This window comes from Panthera onca, chromosome C1 (assembly GCF_046562875.1).
Source record: "Panthera onca isolate mPanOnc1 chromosome C1, mPanOnc1 haplotype 2, whole genome shotgun sequence".
NCBI classification, from domain to species: domain Eukaryota; kingdom Metazoa; phylum Chordata; class Mammalia; order Carnivora; family Felidae; genus Panthera; species Panthera onca.
The window spans coordinates 142,614,323-142,633,039 of NC_138346.1; the positions used below are offsets into that span (position 1 = coordinate 142,614,323).

Sequence of the window (18,717 nt, forward strand, 5' to 3'; positions counted from 1 at the left end):
ACGATCTCACGGTTTGTGAGTTCAAGTCCCACACCTATGCTGACAGCTCAGAGCCTGAAGCCTGCTTCGGATTCTGTCTCCCTCTCTCTCTGTCCCTCCCCCCTCGCGCTCTCTTTCTCTGAAACTAAATAAACATTAAAAGCAACAACAAAAAACCCCACTTCAGGGGTGCCTGGGTGATTCAGTTGGTTAAGTGTCCGACTCTCAGTTTCAGCTCAGGTCATGATCTTGTGGTTTCATGAGTTTGAGCCCCGCTTCAGGCTCTACACTGACAGTGCTGAGCCTGCTTGAGATTCTCTCTCTCCCTCTCTCCGCCCCTCCCCCACTCACACTGTCTCTGTGTCTCTCAAAATAAATACATACATACATACATACCAATTTCAGTTCTACCATAGAGAAAGACCCATGTTTACAAACTAAGAAAGTAAAGATAATTAGGTATGTAGGGTAACAAGATCTGCTCATTATTACTACTGTTGGAGACTCCCTATTTTTCTCCTACCCATTTTCTCACTGACTCCTCAATTGTAGATGCAAAACATAATTTCAGTACTTTAATCAGTCCCAAGAACTGTAAAAAGTTTCTCTTGGAAAGACATCTTACTAGACTAAGAACTATTGAGTTCCCCACCTAAGCCCTGAGTACTAATTATGTAGATGGTAATTAGAACATTTCTAATTCCTTTACCAAAACTTTATTCTTTAAAAAAAATTAAGAATGAAATCAAGAAACAGAACACAGTAGCAGCACATGGGTGACTCAGTCAGTTAAGCATCCAAGTCTTAATTTCAGCTCAGGTCATGATCTCACGGTTCATGAGTTTGAGCCCCACATCAGCTCCACTTCAGCCCTTGTCCTCACTGACAGTGCAAAGCCTGCTTGGGATTCTCTTTCTGCCCCTCCCCACCCCCAAAATAAATAAACTTAAACACACACACACACACACACACACACACACACACACACACACACACACAGTAGTAACCTACCATAGAGTTGCACTTGAGACTCAAATTCAAAACCCAATCACTAAATATTTTAGAAAGGTATCCATCCTTTAGGGAAAGTAAATTTAGATCTCCTTTCTATGAGATATGAAACACAGGTCTTAGTGCAAGCCTATTAACTCAATAAAAAAAAAAGTGGGGCTTTAGTGTGCAGCTAAAATACTCAGATTTTAATATTCATATTTTTGTAAATCACTTTTCATGAGAGATACCTAAAAAATATCTTTAACAGATTCAAAGAGCGCACAGCAATTATAGGAATTATTACAATAACAAAATGGAAAACACTACAAGAAACCTACCTATAACCAAACCAAAGCATACCTGTATTCATTTTAATTTGCACGCAAATATAGCCTCATTTTCCTATCTAAACATAAAAACCATAAATGGTCATTTCAAGTCATTCTTATTAATGAGCATTTCTAATACTTTAAACCTGTTTAATATATGCTAATTTCCCCAAAAGCATATGGCAAATAGTATGTTCTCAATAAATGTTAGCTCTCTACATTACTTTTTTTTTTTAATGTTTACTTATTTTTGAGAGAGAGAGCATGAGCAGGGAAGGGGCAGAGAGAGAGAAAGGGAGAGATACAGAATGCAAAGCAGGCTCCAGGCTCCAAGCTGTCAGCACACAGCCTGAGGTGGGACTCAAACTTCCAAACTGTGAGATCATGAGCTGAGCTGAAGTTTGACACTTAAACTGACTGAGCCACCCAGGCAGCGCTCTCTACATTACTTTTACTAATAAAATCAAGTGGCAGTTAAGTTGAAGCCCAAAATGTTACTCATATTAGTGGCTAAAAATTTTTATTCAAAGCTATTAGACACACCCTAACAGTTTACAGATGTGCAATCATTGATGCATCTGTTCTTTAGCCTACCTCTACCCTAACAAGAATAATTCCTTTTCTTCCAGAGTCTGCGACATAGAGTATAACATCTTGAGAAGTATAAAGAATACATCTCCTCAAAAGTGATTGCCGTATCTTAATAGACTGTACTCAACAGAAAACACTTAGAAAATAATAAGCGAAAGAAAGAAAGAAAGAAAGAAAGAAAGAAAGAAAGAAAGAAAATTACAGGCTAAAGAAAATCAATTTTTCAGTGTAAATCACGTTCAAGAGAAATAGTAGCACCTGCCTGTTTGAATGTCCTTCCAGAGAACCCAGGATTTAGAACTGTCTTCAAATATGATGAAGCAGCTCTGTTTCAATATGTTTATCTGAAATGCAGAGGAATATTTATGGTGATTTGTTTTTAAGTCAAAAACATGAAGTTAAATTTAAATTCAAAATTATTAAAAGTTTACTGTAAAAAAACAGTAAAAGATATATAAAGATAACTTGCCTTTTTGATAGTTCCAAGATAAAACAAGCCATCTGACCATCTAGCTAGGACATCCTGACCCTCTTCAAATTTACATGCTGGCTTTTTGACTTTATGTCCATCCTGTAAAGACAGCTTGGTCAAGGATGTTGGGGTCTTTTGGTTTCGACGTAAAGGAGACCGCTTGTGGACCAGTGAATTACCTGCCCCTGTAGAGTCTCTGTTTAGGAAATAAAAGACCACATACAAGATCAACTTACTTGTAGAGCTTATTTACAGACCAATGATATGTTCTATATATTAATCAAACACTTTTATTAAAAACCTTAAATTGAGGGAAATTATAACAAGTACCTCAAATCACAAATACTCTCCAGGAACCAATAAGTTTAAAAGAAATGATAGCTGTGTTCAATATTCATTCAGTGCCTATCCTTAGTGAGGCAAGGATTCAGCAATCACTCCGAGACCACACATATTCAAGGTACCTATTATCAAAATAATAGTTCTAAGTGAAGTGGGTAGGCCATGGTCATGAGCAAAGGATGCCTTAAATCTCAACACTGGTTAAAATAAACTAAAAGAAGTTACATGGCACAATTTCATAAGCACTTGAAAAAGAATAAAAATGATTATGCCACATGTAGTTAAAACACACTAACCAGTGACTTTGGGGCAGCTGGGTATATTAAACTCACTGGCGGAGTAGTCATGACCTCCTTACAGGGAACCACTACTGAATTATGTCTTGTTTACTGATGCAAATGTGTCACAGTCCTTCAAATATACAGACTATGAGTTTAAAAAAAAATGAGAACCACCAATTTCACAAAATCATACTCAAATGAGAGGTAACATCATTTACATTTTTTAAACAAAAGACCCCAAAATTATGTATTCCAAAATTACATTATAATTTATATATTAGCTATTTCATAAACAGCATATCCACAGTATAACCACTATCAACTTTTCTCAAAGGTCACAAAGCAATATTTGTTTGGTTTCACTTTCTCAATTTAGAGGTTTTACTAGATGCATACATACAACAATGTATAAAACTAGACAGGCAATAATTCAAAACTAGATAGTATAAAAGTGAAGCAAAAATAAAACAAGTGGGGAAGAAAAAATATGTTTCAATACCCAGGAATTGGGACTACCTAATTTCAATACCTAAGAATATACAAATTCTAGGAAATTCTGTCATCAGCTATAATACAGATGAACCTTGAAGACATTATGCTAAACAAAATACGCCAAACAAAAAACAAATACCGTATAATCCCACTTATAAGATGTAACTAGTGGGGCACCTGAGTGGCTCAGTCGGTTAAGCGTCCGACTTCGTCTCAGGTCACAATCTCGCAGTTCGTGAGTTCGAGCCCCGCATCGGGCTCTGTGCTGACAGCTCAGAGCCTGGAGCCTGCTTTGGATTCTGTGTCTCCCTCTCTCTGCTCCTCCCCCACTCATGCTCGCTCTTGCTCTCTCTCTCTCAGAAATAAAGAAACTTTAAAAAAAAGATGTAAATAGAGTATCAAATTCAGAGACACAGAGTAAAATGGTGGTTGCCTAAGGCTAGGAGGTCAGCATATGGAGTCAGTGTTAAAAAGGGTACATACAGAGTTTCAGTTTGAAAAATATACTACATTTTTTTCTTCAAGTTTTTATTTAAATTCCAATTATTTAAATACACAGTATAATCTTAGTTTCAGGTACAGAATTTAGTAATTCATCACTTAACATGTAACACCTAGTGCTTTACAAGTTCCCTCCATGATACCTATTATTTAACACATCCCCTCCCAGCTACTTGCCCTCCAGTAATGAAAGACATACTACATTTTAAAGATATCCAAAGGAATAAGATCTCCCCAAATTTGCTGAAAACCATTAATATACATATCCAAGAAGTTCAACAAGCTCCAAGTAGGACACATGCAAAGATCTACACTGGGATTTAACAGTAAAAATGCTGAAAGACAGAAAGAAAAATAACTCATTGTGTACAAGGTAACCCCAGTAATATTAACTTCTCATCAGAAACCATGAAGACCAGGGGCGCCTGGGTGGCTCAGTCGGTTGACCTCAACTCAGGTCATGATCTCGCAGTCCATAGGTTAGAGCCCAGCCATCAGGCTCTGTGCTGACAGCTCAGAACCTGGAGCCTGCTTCAGATTCTATGTCTCCACCCTCCCCCCCCACCCCGCATCTCTCCCACTTGTGCTCTCTCTCTCAAAAATAAATATTAAAAAAACATTTTAATATAAAAAAAATAATGAAGGCCAGAAGGCAGTGAGATCCTATATTCAAAATGCTGAAAGAAAAAACTGTCAACCAAGAATCTTAATATACAACAAAACTGCCTTTCAAAAATGAAGGCAAAATAAAGATACTTCAGATAAACAAAAACTGAGAGAATTTGTTGCTAGCAGAGCCACCTTACAAGAAATAACTAAACAAGTTCTTAAGGTTGAAAGCAACTCCTGCACACCCAACTCTAAGGACTGCAAGAATTTATCCTACATCAACTGATTGCAAATCAAACACTTTAATTAAGCTAAGTCCTTACTAGACTGGTGGGCTTCCATCCCACGAAATTTTAGTTAACAGCTAAATATCCTAATCAACTGGCTTCAATCTGCTTCTCCCGCTGTCTAGGAAAAAAAAAAAAAAAAAGGCAGAAGCAGCCCTGGCAGAGTTTGAAGCTGCTTCCTTGAATTTGCAATTCAATGTGATATTTCACCACAGAGCTTGGCAAAAGGAGGGCTTAAACCTCTGTTCTTAGATTTACACTCTAATGCTCTTTACGCAACCATTTTACCTACGCTCATAAACCGCTATTTTCCACTAACCATAAAGATATCAGCACTCTATCTCCTATTCAGTTCCAGAGCTGGCATAGTAGGAACCGCCCTTAGCCTTCTAATTTGAGCCAAACTCAGCCAACCCGGCACTCTACTAGGAGACAATCAAATCTATAATGTAATTGTCACTGCCCATGAATTTGTAGTAATCTTTTTTATGGTAATACCAATCATGATCAGAGGCTTTGGGAACTGATTACTGCCATTAATAACTGGAGCACGTGATACAGCATTCCCTCGAATAAATAAGCTTCTGACTTCTTCCCCCATCCTTCCTGCTCTTACTCGCACCAATAGTAGAGGCCGGCGCAGGGACTGGTTGAACCGTATATCCTCCTCTAGCTGGCAACCTAGCCCATGCAGGAGCATCCGTGGACCTAACCATTTTTTCCTTGCATCTTGCAGGTGTTTTTTTGAATTTTAGGTGCTATTAACTTCATTACTACAATCATTAACATAAAACCCCCTATCGTATCTCAATACCACATATGTTTGTCTGATCCGTCCTAATTACTGCTGTCCTGTTATTCCTCTCACTACCAGCATTAGCAGCTGGAATTACTATACTACTGACAGACCAAAACCTTAAATACTACTTTCTTCGATCCTGCTGGGGGAGGAGATCCCATCTTATATCAACACTTATTCTGATTCTTTGGACACCCAGACGTCTATATTCTAATTCTGCCAGACTTTGGAATAATTTGACATATTGACATATTGTTCAGGCAAAAAGGAGCCCTTTGGCTATATCGGAATAATCTGAGCAATAACATCCATTGGTTTCCTAGGTTTCATTGTATGTATGAGCCCATCATATGTTCACTGTGGAAAGAGACGTTAACACATGAGCATACTTTACATCAGCCACTGTAATTACAACAACAACCAAGAACACTTGTAAAGGTAATTAACCAATTATAAAAGACACTATAAATGCATATTTCTTCTACCTCAGGTATATGAAACAATATGTGTGTATAACTGTATTGTTAGGTCTATAACATATAGAAAATGTAATATATTTGACAATAATAGCACAAAGGAAGTGGTGCAAACAAAACTTTATTAAAGAGAAGAAATGACACCAAGATGGTAACATCAACTCATAAGAACAAATGAAGAAAACCAAAAATGGTAAGTAAATGTAAATGAAGTATATAACTTCAAAGACATATCTGCCATATACCCAAGTTAGCTACTGTTTCAAGTAAAAATGATGTTCTATGAAAAAGCTGCTAGTTCAGTGGGCAACTCAATGACATAAATACCTTATGTATACCTCCTATTTCATCACACATAGCATTAAAAATCTGAACTTAAAGGTAAAATTTAGTGAAAACAATTTTTACTGTTTGATCAAGAATGTCCTTTAGTGAAATATGGTTTTCTCTGTGTGTGTGTTTACTGTTAGTTCTTAACAATGAATACTGCCTTGTTTCATACTAAGGAACACAGCAGTGTGACCAAATATTGTTTTCACACCATCTGTACAGATGTCAACACAGTGAGAAAGGTAAATAATATCTAAGTATTATGAAAATTATTTTAACCTTGCAGACTCCTGCAAGGATCCACAGATCACATAGTGAGAACCATGTTCTAAATAAATAAATATTGCCATATATTATTGCCATTGACTGTGAGCAAAAGGCATTTAGTGTCATGATTAAGGAGTTAAAACGTTGGTGCGCCTGGATGGCTCAGTCGGTTAAGCCTCCAGCTCTAGGTTTCTGCTCAGGTCATGATCTCATGGTTCATGAGTTCAAGCCCAACATCGAGCTCCGCTCTGAAGAGGCTGCTTGGGATTCTCTCTCTCCCTTCTCTCTCTCTGCCCCTACCCTGCTTGCACTGTCTCTTTCAAATAAACTGTAAAAAAAGGGGGGAGGGGTTTAAAACGCTTAAACGTCTGACAAGACGAGGGCTAGAGAGAAGTAAAAATGGAGAATGAATCACTGCCATTAACTGGAGTGCTCAATGCCAGGCTGAGAATCTTCTTTCTCCAAACACTAAAACAATTTAATGCCTTCAAATCATAATATGAAAATGACTCTATCAGCAGGCAACTTTCTGGAAAACTATAAATCCAGTGGTCACTTGAGGCATTTTGCTTTCCTTAAGTTAAAGAAACTAACCAAAGCCTGAGCGACATAATTAATTATAGATGAAAGATGACTTCAAAAGAATGCCAAGGTGGCTGATGGGACCTAGAATCTTAGAATTCTAGACTGGAAAATGTACAAAAATCAAAACTGCATACAGTCCCACATAGGTTTTGTGTGCTGTGCTATTGCTTCAACAAATTCTTTTTCACAATGGTCTCTCATCTGGCTCTCTTAAAGTGTTGTAAGGGAAAAGAGAACTAAAATTCCCTTTATTCCTTGTGCTCCCTGCTCCCTTCCACCACTTCCTCCTACTTTGTTCCTCCCATTCACAGTCAAACCTCTGGAGGAAAGTTATACACTCTTAACTCTCTCTACTGTAGTCTTGCCCTCTTACTCTTCAGCCCACTGCAACACACATCACCATTCCCTCATCTAAACATTCCACCAAAAACAGGGAATGTGTCTGTTTTATTACTCTTATTCACAGTTGCATCCTCAAGGCTCTGCAACGGGCATGATATATATAAGGCAAAGAGGTTATATGGAATTTATACAGTTGTAAGCTCAATTCAAGGAAAATCTATACTTAAAGAGTTACATTTCTAAAAATGTGTACACAAATAATCTCAGTTTTGTTCTAAATAAACAAGAGAATCTAATTCACATACTATGGCAAATACACACCAATCTTTTTTTACTCATATAAACATGAAGAATATAAGTCATATATAAAACTGCATTAATAGGTATTTATAAAAAGTATTACCCTCTTTTTTAATCTTCAGCCCAAAGAAACTTTACAAAAAAATAAAGCAAGAAAGTAAAGCAAATGATCCATAATAGCACAACTGAAACATAACTAGGATAGACATTGTACATTTATCCTCCCAAAGGTTATTTCCCTCATTATTGTCACTGATTACACCCTTCCTCTCTAGAATGTGACCTTTATTAGAAGCCATTTTTCTAATTTTAGAATTTATTATTTCCTTTCTGATTATAAAGGTAAACATAAGATGGTAAAATAAATAATACAGAAAGAGTGAAAAGTGAAAATTCCCTATGCTACTTCCTCCCACAAAAGAACTGTTATTCTCTTAACTTTTCACACACACACACACACACACACACACACACACACACACACCACATATATAGACATAATTCATATAATGTTTTAATAAAAAGTGGAATATTATGTAACCTCTATAACTTTTCTTACACAATAATGTATCATGGCCAACACAATGTCCATCTGTGAAAGTATAAAACAAAAGTATGTAAGGGGTGCCTGGGTGGCTCAGTCAGTTAAACATCTGACTTCAGCTCAGGTCATGATCTCACAGTTCGTGAGTTCAAGCCCCGCGTCAGGCTCTGTGCTGACAGCTCAGAGCCTGGAGCCTGCTTTGGATTCTGTGTCTCCCTCTGTCTGCCCCTCCCCCACTTGCACTCTGTCTCTCAAATAAATAAACATTTAAAAAAAAAGTATGTAAGATAATTTTTTCTTCAAATGCTAAGCTACTTTCCAACTACTACTCAACTGAGGAACATTTAGTATGTTTCCAATGTTTTACTGTTACAAGCAATATAAAGCTCATCCATTTACATTTTATTTTTTAAGCGTTCCCATTACTACATGGGATAAACTCATAAAGAATAATTACTATATCAGGGTGCCTCAGTGGCTCAGTTGGTTAAGTGTCTGACTTCGGCTCAGGTCATGGTCTTGTAGTTTGTTGAGTTCAAGCCCCACGTTGGGCTGACTGCTGTCAGTGTGGAGCCTGCTTTGGATCCTCTATCGCCCCTCTCTCTGCTCACCCCCACTCTCAAAAATAAACAAACATTTAAGAAAAATCTTTAATTAAAAAAAAGAATACTTGCTACTATATCAAAGTACATACACATTTTTCCTTTTTGCTGTAGAAAATTACAAACATATGCAAAAGCAGACAAAACAAGTGAAAGAGACCATCAGGTAGTCACCATCCAGTTTCAATTACCATCTCATGGCCAATACTATTTCATTTAAACACCCCATTCCCCAACCTACATTATGTATATATTTTAACTGATATTATCAAATGAATCTCCAAAAAAGGTACTAATTAACACTCACTGACACTACCAGGACAGTACTTGAAGGCCCATACCTTCACCAACAGTATTATGCTTTTGCTATTTGACAACACACACACATACACACACACACACACACAATATTTCAATCTACAGTTCTATTATTATTACATAAGTATTTTTTTCCAGGTTTGCTCATTTTTATGGGTTCTGGAAACAGCAGATATTCTCTGTCCTTTTTTAAAACTGAAATGTTCATCTTTTTCATAATGACTTAAGAGCATCTTATATATTATGAATAACACTTTGTTACACATGTTGGAAATAGTTTTCCCAGCTCATACATTATAAAAGTGCCATGACAAAGACTTTTTTTTAAAAGTAGGATCCATGCCCAACATGGAGCCCAATGGAGGGCTTGAACTCACGACCCTGAGATCAAGACCTCGGCTGAGATCAAGAGTTAGACGCTTAACTGACTGAGCCACATAGGTGTCCCAACAAAGACTTCTTGATTAGAGAATAAGTACGTGTGGATGATCAGTTGACTCTGGTCAGTAGCTACAAAGCTGTAACTTTTCTCTTGCATCCAGGCTAGGCTACCTTGCGTGTTTAAGAAGTCAGAACAGAGAAAATTTAAGCGAAAAAAATAAAGGAGTTGGTTTGCATGCCCTTTTCTTAAGCTCTGTACTCCGAACATCTGCTGCTGGGTTATGTAAGGTGCTGTGTTCTTCCCAACACCCATCACACCTGCAGTCCATGCCTTTTTCATTTTACAGGATGTTAAGAGTGTCTATAATACTGTTGCTTCTCCCAGATGGAGTTAGTACAACTTAAATTTCACTGTATTTGGCAGACAATCTTTAGTGTATAAATTCAGTGCAGTTCTAATTAATCGCAGCAAGATTTTCTGAAGTCAAATGTTTTATAAAATTTGTAAAAAGAAAAAAAAAACTAAAAATCCATAGATTAGTTAAGTCAACTTTAAAAAAAAATTTTAAATATTTACTCCTTTTTGAGAGAGACAGAGCACCAGTGGGGGAAGGAGAGGGGGAGGGAGAGGGAGGGAGGGAGGGAGACAGGGAGACAGAGAGACAGAGAGACAGAGAAACAGAGAGACAGAGAATATGAATCCGAAACAGGCTCCAGGCTCTGAGTTGTCAGCACAGAGCCCGACATGGGGCTTGAACTCACGAACTGGGAGATCATGACCCAAGCCAAAGTCAGAGCTTCATCGACTGAGCCACCCAGGCGCCCAAAGTCAACTTTTAAAAGGAAAAACAAAGAAGGGAAGACTTGCCCTACCAGATACTGTGACATATTCCAGAGAAAATTGTTCTGAACAGGTAAGGAACACATAAGAACATCATTACAACAGAATAGGCATCTCCAAAACAGTTTCACTTATGGGAAGTGGATGGATATATGACAAAAATGACACCACAAATCAGTACAGAAAGAACATATTATGTAGTAAAGAGTATTGGGGAAACTGATTCACTTAAATGGAGAAGTTGCACTCCTAATTCACAATACACAAAAAGGTGAATTACAGATGGATTAAAGACATAAAAATAAAAGGTAGAAATTGAAATATAACTAGAAAACATAGAATATCATTATAATCTTGGAAGTAAAGCACACATACATGGAAATATCCTGCAAATATGTTGTTGAGAACAGAAACAGAACAAAATTTATACCACAATGATCATTTATGCAAAGTGAAAACACAAATATATAATACCATGTATTTTACAAGGACATATATTAAATACTTTCAAGTCAGTATGTTAAGACAATTGGTAAATGAGAGTGTATATCTGAGGACTGGGGAAACTAGACATATCCTGACCACAAACTTGGGATGATGTAGTATACTTTTTTCTATGTTACTAAGATCTGACCCAATACATCAGCTCTTCACAATACACAATATAGATGACAAAGTAGCAGAAATCAAGTCACATTTCAAGAATGGTCACAACCATGATCACTATTTGCTATATGCTTCTACTATTTGACAACACACACACATAGAGTATTTCTATCCATAATACTATTTAGAGAAGCATTTTTCCTTCACTGCTACAGATATCCATCCTGAGAGAGACTGCCTGAACAATGAAGTTTCCTCCCTTGAAACCAAATGGGAGACCAAGGGTCAAGCTGCTTCTTCTTTCTTGGTTTACTACTCCCACAATAAATAACACCCTAACTCAAGAACTTGGGAACTGGATGCATAATTCAAATAATGTGGCCTTTTTTCTTCCCCAATTTATTCCCCCAGCTAACAAGAAAACTATCTGAATATTATATGGGAGACCAAGGACAGTTGATTTCATCTGTCTGCAATAATCTCTGAGGATTTATATGAAGCCACTATTAAAAAACATGGGTTAAGAACTTGATACAGTATAATTTCTCAATAAATGGTAGAAGAAATATCAAGAAATTCAACTCCCTTTCAGGTTCATTATTTTTCCTTCAATAAATATTTAATAAGTATCTGTTCTAGGCCTGGTGAATAAGACAGTCAAGGTCCCTATGTTCAGGGCCCAAGATTTTGGTAGGAAAGATTCAGCTAGACCTTCCTTCTTAAGGCCCCTTTCCTGATTCAACCCAACCCACCAAGTTCAGGCTAGATGCTCTCTTGGGGTATGCAATAGTTCTCCCATATTATACTTCTCACACTGTGCTTCATTTGCCTACTTATCTTCATCTATTCCCCACTCTCTAAACAGTTTATACTCTGAAAAGGAAAAAAAACTGTCCCATTTTGCTTCCTATTACTTTCCCAGAACTTTGCAAAGTGCCCAGAATGTATTAGGAACACAATAAATAATCAGTATATACCAGTAATAACTGGCAATTTAATTAAAGGCAATCTCTAAAGAATCAAACACCACTATTCCATCACAGGACTTGTCTCCCAGGAGGAACTTTCATCCCTCTACTGTGCTGCTGAATTTCTCTCCGCTTCTCTGATAACCCAATCAGCCACGATTGATCCACCACAACCATGTCTCTAGTAACCCTGCCACTACTCTTCAGCCCACACAGTTCCACTTGGCAGCAAAGGAAGTAAAGGAAGGAAAACCTAGTCCCACTTCGCACTGCCACCCTCCACTGGAGGACTCCTCTCTCTCTGACTCACCCCAATCCACAAAGTCAAAAGAGTATGCAATTGCAGGAAATGACAGGCACTACTAAGAGAGAAAAAAAATAAAATACCTAATTCTACTGCTATCCTAATCTTTTATCTGTCACAGGTCCTGACTAATCTCATCTCTTAAAAAGCAAAAGCTGCTATCTATCCCAGACTCTTTCCCACAATTTCTTCCCTTCTCTGAGAAAAAAAGCACAACATGTGTGAGTGAATCACCTGTGAACGATATAATGTAACTACACAACAGTGCCACTTTTGGTGGCAAATTTTTCACAAAGATACAGTCAAATTCATGAGGCCACGCAGGGCCAAAGTAGGGCCCAGATACAAGCAGAAGTCAATCTACTGAAGCTTGGCTCTGCATTAAAGCTATGGGGTAAGAATTCTCTTTTATCTCTTGAGGAAGGTATAAGTAAAACGAAGCTTGGGGCTGGCTGAATTCTTTCCGTTTGAGGTTTCCTTGAAAGTAGAACATCAAAGGGGACCAGGGTCAGACCTAGAGAATAAAAATCATAAAGCAGGCAGCTTAATGGCTGGCTCTACTCTAATCCTTAGATTCATAAATTATAAAAAATAATAATAATAATAACACTACATACTTTTTAAAAATCATGTACATAGAAAGGTTTAAAACAAAACGCAACAGTTGCCCACCCATCCCTTTCCATATCCCAATCCTGTTCTGCAGAGGCAGGTGCTTTCTTAACTCTCTCAGCTATTTCTTCTAGAAAATACCTCTATATTTCTAAATAATGTGTTATATTTCTTTTTAATTCATCTATTTCAGATCTGACTTTTTATAAAAAATTATAATTACCAACTTCCATCCTGTACAATCTTATTGCACTAATTTCATTAAATCAATAATGTGTTTTAAGTAATTAAAAACTGTAAACATTAATCACTGCAAAGCTAAATGGCATACTCTTGTTAAACAACTTTTCTTATTCACTTTTTATTTTTCCTGGAATTGCTTATTAATGCATTCCTTTATCTCTTCTCTGTTTCAAATTGTCAAGAATTCTAAACCTTTCTTTTCTCCACAGGTAACTCTTGCTTCTACAGCTCTCCATAATCCTGCACCACTCTGCACGGATTACCCCCTAGGCCTTATCATCCTCCAAGTTTCTCTTCTTACTCTATTTTCTAGATTGTACATTCTTTTGCTGAAGCAATGGCTTGCAATTAAAAGATGTAAACACGTACATTTTCTGAGCCTTTAAGTATCTAAACCTATCTCAATCCTAAATTCAAAACAGACTGACAATTTCCTGGATATGGAATTTGATGTTGAAAGTATTTTCCCTAAGAAGTTTGAGGATATTCCTATACTACATTTAGCACTCAGCACTGATAATGAAAAATCTGATACCACTCTGATTTTTACTCTGTAGGTACTCCAATCTGATACACTCTGATTTTTATTCCTTGGGTACCCCCTCATTTCGTTTTTAGGATCTTCCTTTATCCTTGATGTCTTCAAATTTCATAAGGATGTGTCTAGATGGAAGGTTTTCTTTCAGTCATACTTGTTCAGCTCTCAGTAAACCCCGTCCATTATCTATTTCTTTAGGAATCATTTCTCCTGTTTATTTTGGGCTCTACTTTTATGCAGGAGACTTTCCTCAACTATTTAGTGATCCTTAGCTGTCCACTGATACTTAACATTTTAAGTTATAAAAATGTACACAGGAACTCTTTATATGTGATGCCAGATTTTATACAGTGCTGAACTTTGTCTTGGGGTGATTAGGTGGCAAGGCAACACTTAGGTTGAAAACTTCTAAATGCCAACATATAGAAGTCTTTCCTTGGGGACTTATCAATGTAACTATTTTCTCCACATTCTTTACCTGAAGAGCAAACAAGTGGATGTGGATGGGTAATGTTCCACCTGCTTAAGACACAAACACCTCACTCCTACTATCTGCAGATGTTATCCTCTCATCCCTCACCTTGCTGGATCCTTGGTCTGGGTGACTACTAGTGGCTCAAAATTAGCAGATGGACAACATTGAGAAGAAACACATAACAGTACAAGGTTATATTATGAAACCATCACAATGGGTAATAAATATTAGAAACACTGCAAGTAAGTTAAACTACAAGACTATGAACTGCCTGACTTCAATCCTAATTTCCACTTATAATGGCTTATATGCAAAAATGTAGCCTTATAAACAACTTACATAGTTCTGTCTCCCAACCTGATGTTAATACTTGAAAACTAGTATCTCAGAATAAATATATTTTTTAATTAACCGGAACATTTTAACCAAAACAGTCTGTTGCCCAAACCACTTTAACAAGACTCCCATGAAAATTAAGGAAAATAAGACGATCTTATTTAAATTCTATGGCTGTGGTTACCCAACAAATATTTGTTGAATATCTGTTATCTACCAGGTACTATGCTGGGTGTTCAGAGAACCAGAAACAAGCTCCAGGCTCTGAGCTGTCAGCAGAGCCCAAGACGGGGCTTGAACCCACATACCATGAGATCATGACCTGATGCTCAACTGACTGAGCCACCCAGGCACCTAAAACAAACTCTTAACTACAAAGAACAAACTGAAGGTTGCCAGAGGTGAGGAGGGAAGGGATGGGTTAAATAGGTGATAGGGATTGAGGAGAGCACTTCTGATGAGCATCAGGTGATGTATGAAATTGTTGAAACACTATAATGTACATCTGAAACTAACATAACACTATGTTAACTGAAATTAAAATAAAAACTTTAAAAAAAAAAGAATCTGTACTCTGTTGCTTTTGGGTGGAATGTCAGGCTTGGATGCAATGTATGCTAAATCCATCTGGTCTAAAGTGTCATATAAGGCCAATTTTCCTTATTTTTTTCTGTCTGATCTAACCATTGATAAAAGTGGGGTATTAAAGTCCCCTACTATTACTACAATTTCTCTCTCTCTCTTTAGGTCATGAATATAACTGGGTGCTTCTATCTGAATGCATACAAATTTACAAATATTACAGCCTTTAGTTTTATTGACCCCTTTATCAATATGTAATGCTCTTCTGTGCCTCTTACTACATTATAGTCTCTTTTCAGACCACAACAGTATGAAACTAGAAATTAATTATAAGACGAAAACTGGAAAGTTCACAATTATATCAAGATTAAGCAACATGCTACTGAACAAACACACTAAAAAAGAAAAAAAAATACCTGGAGACAAATGAAAATGGAAATACAACATATCAGAACTTAGAGGAGATACAGCAAAAGCCGTTTTTTTTTAATTTATTTTAATGTTTATTTATTTTTGAGAGAGAGAGAGAGAGCACAAGCAGGGGAGGGGCAGAGAGAAAGGCAGACACAGAATCTGAAGCAGGCTCCAGGCTCTGAGCTGTCAGCACAGAGCCTGACGCAGGGCTCAAACTCATGAACCGCAAGATCATGACCTGAGCTGAAGTCGGACACTTAATTGAGTGAGCCACCCAGGCTCCCCACAAAAGCAGTTTTAAGATGTAAGTTCGAAGGTGATAAATGCCTACATCAAAAATCAAGAAAAATCTCAAATAACCACCTAGTGCTTTAAACCTCAGAAACCTAGGGAAAAAAATCTAACAAAGTTCAAAATTTAAAAAAGGAAAAAAATGGATCAGAGTGGAAGTAAATGAAATAGAGGCTAAAAAGATAATAAAAAAACTCAGTGAAACTAAGAGCTGGTTCTCTGAGAAGATAAACAAAATTGACAAATCTGACTAGACTCACCAAGAAAGAACTAAAATCACAAGTGGTGAAATAAGTCAGAGAAAGACAAAATACCCTATCATTTCACTTATATGTGGATCTAAAAACAAAATGAACAAATAAAAGGAGAAACAAACCCATAAATACAGAAATCTGATGGTAGCCAGAGGGGAGGGACGTGGGGGATGTACAAAAAGGGTAAAGGGAAGTGGGAAATACAGGTTTAACAGTTATGACCTAAGCAAGCCGTGGAGATAAAAAGTAGAGAATAGGGAATAGCGTCAATGGCATTGTAATAGTGTTGTACAGTGACAGCTACAACTTGTGGTGAGCACAGCATAATGTATACACTTGTGGAATCACTGTCGTACACCCGAAACTAATGTGATATATTATGTGTCGAAACTAATGTAATATTATGTGTCAACTACACAATAAAAAACCATAAAATAAAATCAGAAATGAAAAAGAAGACATTTTTTTTTTTTTTTAACATTTTTTATTTATTTTTGGGACAGAGAGAGACAGAGCATGAACAGGGGAGGGGCAGAGAGAGAGGGAGACACAGAATCGGAAACAGGCTCCAGGCTCCGAGCCATCAGCCCAGAGCCTGACGCGGGGCTCGAACTCACGGACCGCGAGATCGTGACCTGGCTGAAGTCGGACGCTTAACCGACTGCGCCACCCAGGCGCCCCGAAAAAGAAGACATTAAAACTAGTATCACAGAAATGCAAAGAATCCTAAGAGACGACCATACATAATTATAAACCAACACACTGGACAACCCAGAAAAAATAAACTCCTAGAAACATACAACCTACCAAAACTGAATCACATTGGGGCACCTGGGTGGCTCAGTCGGTTAAGCATCCGACTTCGGCTCAGGTCATGATCTCACAGTTCGTGAGTTCGGGCCCCGCATCGGGCTCTGTGCTGACAGATTAGAGCCTGGAGCCTGCTTCAAATTCTGTCTCCCTCTCTCTCTGCTCCTCCCCCGCTCATGCTCTGTCTCTCTCTCCTTCAAAAATAAATAAAAACATTAAAAAAAAAAAAAAACTGAATCACAAAGAATTAGAAAATCTAAACATAACAATTAACAGTAGGGAGATGGAATCAGTAATCAAAAACTCCCAACAGGGGCACCTGGGTGGCTCAGTTGGTTAAGAGACATAGGCTCAGGTCATGATCTCACAGTTTGTGAGTTTGAGCCTCATGTTGGGCTCTGCACTGGCAGCCCAGAGCTTGGAGCCTGCTTAGGATTCTGTGTCTCCCTCTCTGCCCCTTCCACATTCACACTCTCTCTCTCCAAAAAATAAACATTAAAAAAAAAAAAATTAAAAAACAGAAACAAAAAAACTTCCCAACAAACAAGTCCAAAACCAGATGTCATCAATGGTGAATTCTACCAAACATCCAAAGAAGAATCTTCTCAAACTCTTCCAAAAAATAGAAAAAAGTGAACACTTCCAAACTCATTTACAAGGCCAGTACTACCCTGATACCAAAACCAGACAAGGATGCCACAACCAAAGAACATTACAGGGCAATATTCTTGATGAACACTGATGCAAAATTCCTTAACAAAATATTAGTAAACTGAATCCAACAATACATTAAAGGAATTATATACCATGATTATGTGGGATTTATTCCACAGATACTCAACATCCACAAAAATCAATGGCTACAACACATTTACAAAAAGAAGACGAAAATCATATGATCATCACAACAGATGCAGAAAAAGCACTTGAAAAAAGTCAACATTCATTTATGATAAAACTCCCAACAAAGTGGGTATAGAGGGAACGCACTTCAACATAATAAAGACCATATATGACAAGCCCAGAGCTAACATATTCAGCAGTGAAAAGCTGATAATTTTTCCTCTAAGATCAGGGATGCCCTCTTTAACCAATCTTATTCAACATAGTATTGGAAGCAATATCTGCAGCACTTAGGCAAGAAAAGAAATAAAAGGCATTCAAATTAGACAGGAAAAAGTAAACCTGTTACTATTTGCAGACAACATGATACTATACATAGAAGATCCACCAGACTCCACCAAAAAACTGTTAGAACTGATAAATGAATTCAGTAAAGGTAGAGAATACAAAATCAATATATGAAAATCCTCACATTTCAATACACTATTAACAAACTATCAGAAAGAAAAATTAACAATTCCATTTACAACTGCATCAAAAAAATAATTCCTAGGAATAAATTTTAACCAAAAAGCTGAAATATCCATACACTGAAAACTACAAGACATCAATGAAACAAAGTGAAGAAGACACAAATAAAGCTGTTTCATAAAGATGGATTAAAACAATACTGTTAAAATGTCCCTACTACCCAAAGCAATCTACACATTCAATGTAACCCCTATCAAAATAACAATGGCATTCTTCACAGAAATACAACCAACCATCCTAAAACTTGCA

At 37.2% G+C, this 18,717-nt stretch overlaps 1 protein-coding gene across 5 annotated transcripts in view; it reads right to left on the minus strand.

The window, feature by feature from the left end:
• Positions 1-18,717, minus strand: part of MTF2 (metal response element binding transcription factor 2) — a 78,567-nt gene that overhangs the window by 26,756 nt on the left and 33,094 nt on the right. For 3 of the 5 annotated variants that reach the window (XR_009607224.2, XM_060622812.2, XM_060622811.2), the window contains exons 2-3: positions 2,362-2,560; positions 2,155-2,236 (exon numbers count right to left, since the gene is read on the minus strand). Coding sequence is in view for 2 of the 5 variants with exons in the window: in XM_060622812.2 (XP_060478795.1) it covers positions 2,155-2,236; positions 2,362-2,560 (281 nt within the window). In the remaining 3 variants the exon portion in view is untranslated. Of the gene's footprint in view, positions 1-2,150; positions 2,237-2,361; positions 2,561-18,717 lie in introns of those variants that run through there. The other 2 variants (XM_078451652.1, XM_060622814.2) reach the window with 2 other exon arrangements.